Here is a 9,272-nt window from a genome sequence, read left to right as displayed (position 1 = left end):
CTGGATTTAATGTTCCTAATTATGTCAGGTGAAGAATACAATGCGTGCAGTTCTGTGTTGTGTAAATTTCTCCATAATCCTGTAACTTCATCCATCTTAGCCCCAAATATTTTCCTAAGCACCTTATTCTCAAACACCCTTAACCTATTTTCCTCTCTCAAAGTGAGAGTCCAAGTTTCACAACCATAAAGAACAACCGGTGATATAACTGTTTTATAAATTCTAAATTTCAGATTTATTGACAGCAGACTGGATGATAAAAGCTTCTCAACCGAATAATAACAGGCATTTCCCATATTTATTCTGTGTTTAATTTCCTCCCGAGTGTCATTTATATTTGTTACTGTTGCTCCCAGGTATTTGAATTTTTCCACCTCCTGAAAAGATAAATTTCCAATTTTTATATTTCCATTTCGTACAATATTCTGGTCACGAGACATAATCATATACTTTTTCTTTTCGGGATTTACTTCCAAACCTATCGCTTTACTTGCTTCTAGTAAAATTTCCGTGTTTTATCTATTAGTTTGTGGATTTTGTCCTATCATATTCACGTCATCCGCATAGACAAGAAGCTGATGTAACCCGTTCAATTCCAAACCCTGTCTGTTATCCTGAACTTTCGTAATGGCATATTCTTGAACAAATTAAAAAAGTAAAGGTGATAGTGCATCTCCTTGCTTTAGCCCGCAGTGAATTGGAAAAGCATCTGGCAGAAACTGACCTATACGGACTATGCTGTACGTTTCACTCAGACACATTTTAATTAATCGAAGTAGTTACATTACGCCATACATTTCTTTTATTATTTTCTCTAGTTGCCCTACTCTTGCTCACATGCAAAGAGCGAAGACGATGAAGAACATAATATATGGGCAGTAATATTTTACATATTTCATAGAGAAAGAAGACAGTAAAAGAATTTGAGGTGATAGGAGAATAAGTAGATTAAGTGGATATGAAGACAAAGAAGTAAGCATATACAGACACACTACAAACTCATACATGCAATTGTATACAATGTCAGGCTTTACAGAGTCCGCGATAGTCATTTGTTTCAGGTCGTCTTAGCAACCAACCAACATTGAAACAATCGAACCGATAATACCTTCCATTCAAGCAAAGACAATTTCACAGTGAATCAGGTTGAGGACTGAAATGTTGTTGTTGTTTCAGCCCTGACAGACGGTCCCAGGTTCATCGAGCCGATTCCTAACGTGACAGTGGCCCTGGGCAGGGACGCGTCTCTCCCCTGCGTCGTGGAGAATCTCGGCAGCTACAAGGTGAGTAATGTGCCCTCTGTGTCCCCTTGTATTTGACGGTTTAGAATATTGATGTGGTCTGTTCTGGTAGAATCACTACCAACTCAATTTAGTGAAGTACAGTTGATTTATCACGTGATGTGTATGAAAATTTACCGTAGATTGCTGACACATGTTGAAGATATTTTAGTGTGTCGAAAATTATGTATATCTAAGATATGATGAAGTTTGTATCTTGAATTCCATAGTTTAGCGTTTTAAAAGCGCTTTGATATGTGAAAACACTGTGAGGATTTATATGTATTCATTATAGATTTGACGTTCTTCTCCAATTGATATTTTACAATAATGTAGAGCTTTTAAAATGTCAATGTCAGAAGATGTGAGAAAATATTGTAAAAATGTTAGTATTTGAATATCAGGAAGAAAGTATGAATCATGAAAACAGATAGCGAAGGAAGTAGATATTGTATCGTAGTTTTACCACATATCAGCTACAAATAAACTGTAGTGATACATATATATAGGCCTAATAACATAAAGAAATAAGTTTTTAAGACTCTAAACTCTAAATGGACGAACGTTGTTTGTCACTTGCAAATAAAAACATGCATCGTCAAAAGCAATTACAGTGTTTCCGTACTAGAAAATAAAAAATACATATATAATTTATTTCCAAGAAATAGTCTGCCCAGGCATCCTGGGTTGCCAAAAACACAGAATAACACACATATAAGAATAATAATAGCGATTACAGTAAAAGAGATGAGTCAAATTGAAATGTGAACTCGGAGCTTAAATTTAAGAAATAATAAATTTGTACGTATATTTGTAACAATCACACACTAACGAATAGAAAAGGGGGGGGGGGATTATGATATTCCGTATAAATGATTTTTCAGAATTGCCACAGACCCTTTAATGGTTGAAGTAATTATTTTTGGAATGATGTCATGGATTCCAAATGTTTTGATAGTGTTTACAGTTGATCGTGGGATGGTGCCCCTCGCTCCGATCATTAAACCATGTACTTCCCAGGTGCCTTCCATCTGATATTTTTCTCTTTGTTGACCTCGGATGGTTGGGTCTGGCTCATCTCAAATCTAACAGTTGGGTCCAGTATAAAGCCTTTACTATTAATCTTGTCTAGAGCCACGATGTCCGCTTTTCTAATTCCGCCGCCTTCAGACGCAACGCAGTACACCTCTTCATGGACCTCGAATGATCTTTTTCTAAGGGCTTGTGCTATTAGTTTTCGGATGTTATGATGGCGTGAATTTCTCAGGAGTTCTCCATGCTGACAGGATCCTAGGACGTGTGCTAAGGTTTCAATCTCGTTGCAGTATCTGCAACGGAAACCGTCCAAGGATCTCCCATGAAGACTTCTCACTGGTGCTACGTTAGCATTCATCTTAATTGCGTCCCGCCATTCAGAGGAAGACTGACACTCCTTAGAAAAAATCCATTTATTTCTGGGAGTATATTCTTGAAATAAAATAACACCTTTTCCTTTATGTAGAAGCGCACACCATTTGTCGTACTCTTGTTCCTAAGATTTTGTCGTAGTTTATGGACATTGATGTTACTTATATCCAGATCTTCAGGTGGAATTTTTAACTTCCTTGAACAGACTTTCTTAATAATAATAATAATAATAATAATAATAATAATAATAATAATAATAATAATAATAATAATGGCTTTATTTAACCTGGCAGAGTTAAGGCCGTAAGGCCTTCTCTTACACTCAACCAGAGTTAAAACTTGCTTACACAGTTGAACATAAAACTGGATCGGAATTAAGTAATTACATACTAATACAATTTAGGTACATAATGAGATCAAAAGAGGAAGTTACATAAAATTTACCTCGTAAAATAAAAATAAACATAGTGAAACATAGTGGAATACATATTAATGTTGTTAGAATCAAATACGAATGACATAAAAACAGAAACCGATAATTCAGTAAAAAATGTACACAGTAAAAAAAAAATAAACACATTAGTATACATATTAGTATTAGATTACAATTAAGTAGGATTTACATAATTAAACCAGAAACCGACAATTGAATAAAATTTACACACAAAAAATAGATTAATAATGAAAAAACAACACAGTGGGATATATATTGGCGTTAAGTGATAAATAAACACGATTTAGATAATAAAAAATAAGAAACAAAAAAAAAATAAATAAATACAGTGGAACACATTAGATTGAATATTTGCAACGCGTTAGGTCTGGCAACTCATCATAAGATATTTTTCTAATTTACATTTAAAGGAAATTAAAGTTCGGCAGCCCTTGACTTCAGGCTGCAGAGAATTCCAGTGACGAGAAGTAGCAACAGTGAAAGATGAAGAATAAAGAGATGATGTGTGCAGTGGTATTTCTAGCGTGTTATCATATTGTGGCCGAGTATTTAAGTTATGATACCGAGAAAGACTGTGGAATCGGACAGATAAGTAAGAGGGAGTAGAGGTGTGCAAAATTCGGTATAAGAGAGAAAGGGAATGTAACTTTCCCCTCTCATTTAACCTGAGCCACAATAATTTATCGAAAGAAGGCGAAATGTGATCGTAGTAGCGGACATTACAAATGAAACGAACACACGCATTATGAACACGCTGCAGTTTCTGGGATAAATCCACCCTGAGATCACTGAATAAAGCGTGACAAAAATCGAACTGAGTAAATGTACTAAGTTGTGCAGTATTACCACATAGCAACAGAAAATCAACAAGGATGTTGGCGCAGATATCAAAAGGAATAAAAAATAGGCTAAGAAACTAAATTGGTGATCCTTGCCATATGTCATATGCAACAGATTGTGAAATACATCTTAAAACATCCAAATTGTTTTGTGTTTCTGTAGAACGAAGTATAGTAATGTATTGGCAGGTCCAAGTATTAACAACGTTGCCAAATATTAGTAAGAGTAAGCTTAATTGTTACTTTGTCAGAAATACTCAGACGTGAACGTGTTTGTGACGTGATGCCTTTCAGTTATGCGGGGGTTTGGATTCTCGTCACAACAGACCACGTTGTACTGTTTGTATGAATGAAATTCTACTAAATCGCAGTTGTTGCGCCACTGTTGCCCGGCTTCGGAATTTGAACCCAGGCCTCCCGATTGCTAGTTGAGTCGATATCATTTCTACTACTACTGGGTGTTCATTTCAAAGTGTGTCATGACGTCACTGTTGTTGGGTCACCGATTTGAAGCGAGTTTCAGCTTATTTGTTAGAGAAGTTGCCTATTATTTAAGGCGTTCTTCAATCTGAACTTGAGAACTTGTACGGTATAACTTGAACGTCGTAGCAACAGATGGCGGTCTGTTCGGTCTGTGTGCTACCATAACCTCTTTCGAACTGTGTTTTGCACCGGCAAGTCGTACGCAGGGTATTTGTTATCATCGGTTGCGTACGGTAACATTCCACAACACAAATCAAATGCTCCGTGTCCATGTTGACCGTCGAAGTTAATGTCAACAAATACGTAAGTAATCGTCTTAACCCTCTCCCTATATCCCGACAGTACGTGTTTCCAAACAGTTCACATTCCTGCCACTACCGGCGTTACCGTACGTATCGGTAAGTACTCTTCAGAATGAACGCCGTACTTGCCAGGAACTTCTCTGGCACATAGGTAATACACCTCAGCGGAAGTGTAGGAAGATTGAATTCTATAGGCTCATCGGATAGCCACATGACGGCATATAGCGAGCCATGACACATTTTGAACTGAACACCCAGTATAAATTTAATACGTAAATAATGTCATTACACATTACTATATGTTTCGAACACACTGTAGACTTCAATTGTGCACCTTGACATTTTAATGTGTCAGTGGCAAAAATATGACGCAGTTATTGAAGAATATATGTTTCACTATAATCATAATCAAAGATTGAACTGTTCAAATGGTTCTGTCATCAGAATATTTTCGGAAGTATAAGTCAAAATTACACACTCGTAAGTAATGTAAATTTTCTGACCATACTAATTGTAAACTTTGCGCAAAATCAACCGATTTTAAATAATACAGGACAACTAATGGATGAAGAACATAATTATTTTTATTATTTATTTATTTATCTATTTATTTACTTATTTATTTATTTTTATTTATTTTTTTATTTTATTGCTAGTAAATTTGAACTGAATACAAATTAATAAATACAATGTAAGATAAACTAGCCCACTCCTGAATGAGTAAGACTCGTGCTCAGGAGGGGATTCCAATGCAGACAAAAATAAAATTAAAATTGAGAGTGAATACAGATTAAAAAGTATTTAATATGTTTAAACCAAAACTATAAATACAATACAATTTACAATTTTTTTATTTTCTTTTTATTAATTTGGAGAGGAATCGTGGTTCAAATAATATTGGAATAAAATTTGTTTAATAATCTGTGACCTTGATTAATGCCATGATAAAAAGCTACATTGGTTTTACATGTTGGTTCAGAAAAACGCAGAGAATTCATATTTTTAGTTCTATATTTATGTATATACCTCTCAAAGTTATTAAAATTTCTATGAAAATGTTTTAATAAAATAAAATAATACATTTGTTTAATATTGAAAATTTTGAAATGTATAAACAACAATTCAGTTGGGTAATCTTACTGCTTTTTTAAACAAATTTTTAATTATTTTTTTTTGTAGTAAAGTTAACGGATAAAGGTTGGATTTATAAGTTCCACCCCAACCTATGATACCATACAAAAATATAGATTGAAATAATGCTAAATAAAGTGTACGTGAACAGTTAATTGACAAAATATTTCTTAGAACAACAAAGTAACATAATGTTTTACGTAATTTATTACAAATATAATGAATATGATTATTCCATTTTAAATTATTATCAATAATTATACCTAAGTATTTAACTTCATTAATAACTGAGCAATTGCAATTTATATCGGAACAATCAGAATTATGCATTTTAATTTGTAGTATAGATGAAATTGGTTTATTACCTTTATTATTTAAAGAAAATTATGCCCATCCTCAGTGGAAGAGGAAAGAATTTTCTCGAAAAATTAAATCACTATTTCTAAAGATGGGAATGTTTAGAAAACGTGGACTACCGTTGCTCGCGGGTCAGAGGTTGCCGACCCCTGACAACAGTCACTGTGCTGAAGATAGCGGACGCAGAGATAGTGTCGGCTTGTTCAAGTTAATGACTGGGTGATTAAGGGAAGAAACCCCATTACAGTGGCGAGAGGGTCAGTCCACCACCATCGATACAAAATTAAATCACCCCTCGACTGTCCACAGTGCGAACAATTAACTGCCCCGGGAGACAGGGTGGAGGATGGAGGGTAGTATTCTTCGGCGTGAACGCTACTTCGCCTCTTGAGCAAGTCTAGTAGATTTGTGGTGACAGCGAACAGATTGATTGTGACTTCTGTTACGATTTCTGATAATTGCGTCTTCGGCTCTAAGTCAGTACATAGGTCACGCCTGAATTTTACCACAACCCAGTGTATACAGCCACGAAGCTCAATACGTAGTAAATATGCATCCATAGATACTTGATAACTACTAGGATCGCTACTATCGCCTCATTTCAGACAATGCAATAGAATACCTGCACAGTCTAGTGTTTCTAGTACCCTCGCAACTCAAGCTTCGTGACTGTATATGGGCTATTCCATATGAAATCGATCAGTAAAAAACCTCGCATTTTTTATACTCTAATTTTTTCCCTATTTATACAGGGACATCATTTTATTTTTACTTCAATTTTTATTGTACCTGAGTTTTTTAATGTACTTCACTCCCACCCCTTCTACTAATGAAGTTCAACCGTCCTCCACACAGATCCAAGACCGCATATGCAGTCACAATAGCCTTACGGTCATAGTAAACAGAACGTTCCAAAAATATGTTCGCGTTTTCCAGTGACGAAAGAGCTTCCAATATTGAATCATTTTTTCACAGTTACTGTCTTCCATTTTCCTACGTCGTATCCCGGTTTCCCCCACCAACATTTATTCGCCAGCTAGTGGCTGGGCTGTCTTAGCTCTTTTCTGAGAACATTAATTTCTGTTAGGAATTGGACGTCTACGTAATATTACACAACTGTTTAAAATAACTTAAATAGAAGGGCGTCGTTAAGTAATTAACTGTCACGTGATTTCCTCCCTTTCTATGACCCTACGACATAACCACTTGGACGGACAGTAGATAGTATGTCTGAGTAATTTTATCTTTTCGGATAGGGCAGAAGTGAAGATTGAATTTACAGTACGTAAGGTACTCTTTTATAGAGTAGGTACAGAAATATTTCAACATGAGTTACTAGTACGAAGGACGAAACTGGTAATTGGGATTAAGTACAGTAATCTATAGTGCGATAATATGCACATTAGAACTGAAGCCTGTATCGAAATGAACGGCCACCATTTTAAAAAATGTGTTTAAATATCCATATTATGATTATTTTTCAATTTAACTTCATTCTCTATATTGTACGCTAATGTGCTGTAGACAGTATAATATACACTGCATAATGAATACGTCCACATGGACAGCTCAGTTCGTGAGTAAAAACACTTATTTTTAATACTGTACTGTATTTTCATTAAACAAAAACCTAATGAAAATTATCAAACACAAAATCGCGATATTTCCTAGTTTACGTAAATGGATGAACTACTTTTCTTCCCTCCTATACCTAGTAAAGTGATTTGTTTGTATATTACGCCAGTATGATCGAACTCCAGTCGTAGAAAGGGGTAGCAAACGGCGTTGATCCAGAGATATAGCCAAGTGAATATTAAAAATGTTAGTAAAAATAAAATGATGCCCCTGTAGAAGGTGCTGAGGAGAGTGCATTTGCAAAAATATACTATCGAAAGTCAAACGGTTTTCGTATTGTTGAGCGAAAAATTTAGCGTATTTTATAAAAACAAGCCTCTTTCAGCGCTCAGAACTCTGGAACCATTTACTGCAGAACATTGAACGGGAGCTCATTTTGAAGCTGACATTTGGTAGGTTATGATAAGAAGTAATCCTTATTTTTATTATTTACAGAGAGACAGATAATCTGATTTTACTTGCTTTTAGGCTTTTTTGCTCATTTGTAAAAATGTAAAAAAATATTGAGAAAAAACCTTGCATTATTAAGAGGGATTCGGCATTGTTTGGTTATTGGTATGGCAATAAGTTTCGAGGGTATTAAATATATTATTTTCACACGCCTAGACTTGAACGGCGCAGTACCGCACGCACTGGCCGAGAGATGATGATAAGCGAGCGTTGGGCGTCATTTTACTCCTGTGTTTATGAAAACCTGTGATAAAGCTAGCACAGCCATGACTGCTAGACGACACATCACGTGTTTATGTCTCCTGGCCTTGCTTACCTCGGCTAGCTCCCGTCTCACAGTCAGCTGGTTAGTTCACGTGCGTACTATTTATTTTCTTTATTTGATATTTTCAATACTTTCTTATCAACGTACCATCAGTAAAAGATATGTGTTTATTTGTATTTTCGTCCACACCTGTGGAGTAACGGTCAGCGCGTCTGGCCGCGAAACCAGGTGGCCCGGGTTCGAATCCCGGTCGGGGCAAGTTACCTGGTTGATGTTTTTCCCGGGGTTTTCCCTCAACCCAATACGAGCAAATGCTGGGTAACTTTCGGTGCTGGACCCCGGACTCATTTCACCGGCATTATCATCTTCATTTCATTCAGATGCTAAATAACCTAGATGTTGATACAGCGTCGTAAAATAACGCAATAAAATAAAAAAAGTTGTGTTTTTCAAGATGCCTTATAAATTTTTGACTGCAAAATAGGCCGATATTGTGTATGTTTATGGTTTGTGCGATGGAAGTACCTTGCATACCGTCGCTGAATATGAACGACGCTTTCCGGACAGAAGGGTACCATATCGAAGAGTATATACTGTCTATGGGGTTGGATGAAAGACTTGGTATAGCAAAGGAAGGGGGAAACGAGAGAGGCGCTAATCGACCGTATT

General features: G+C 35.9%; 1 protein-coding gene across 1 annotated transcript in view; it reads left to right on the top strand.

The window, feature by feature from the left end:
- The first annotated feature begins 871 nt into the window (after window positions 1-871).
- Window positions 872-9,272, top strand: part of LOC138713966 (lachesin-like) — a 794,574-nt gene continuing 786,173 nt past the window's right edge. The window contains exons 1-2 of the mRNA XM_069846547.1: window positions 872-878; window positions 1,177-1,283. Coding sequence (XP_069702648.1) covers window positions 872-878; window positions 1,177-1,283 — 114 coding nt within the window. The remainder of the gene's footprint in view (window positions 879-1,176; window positions 1,284-9,272) is intronic.

The sequence above is a fragment of the Periplaneta americana genome, chromosome 14, assembly GCF_040183065.1.
Source record: "Periplaneta americana isolate PAMFEO1 chromosome 14, P.americana_PAMFEO1_priV1, whole genome shotgun sequence".
Lineage (NCBI taxonomy): Eukaryota > Metazoa > Arthropoda > Insecta > Blattodea > Blattidae > Periplaneta > Periplaneta americana.
The sequence above is the reverse complement of the archived record's forward strand: the minus strand, read 5'-3'. Positions and strand labels throughout refer to the sequence as shown.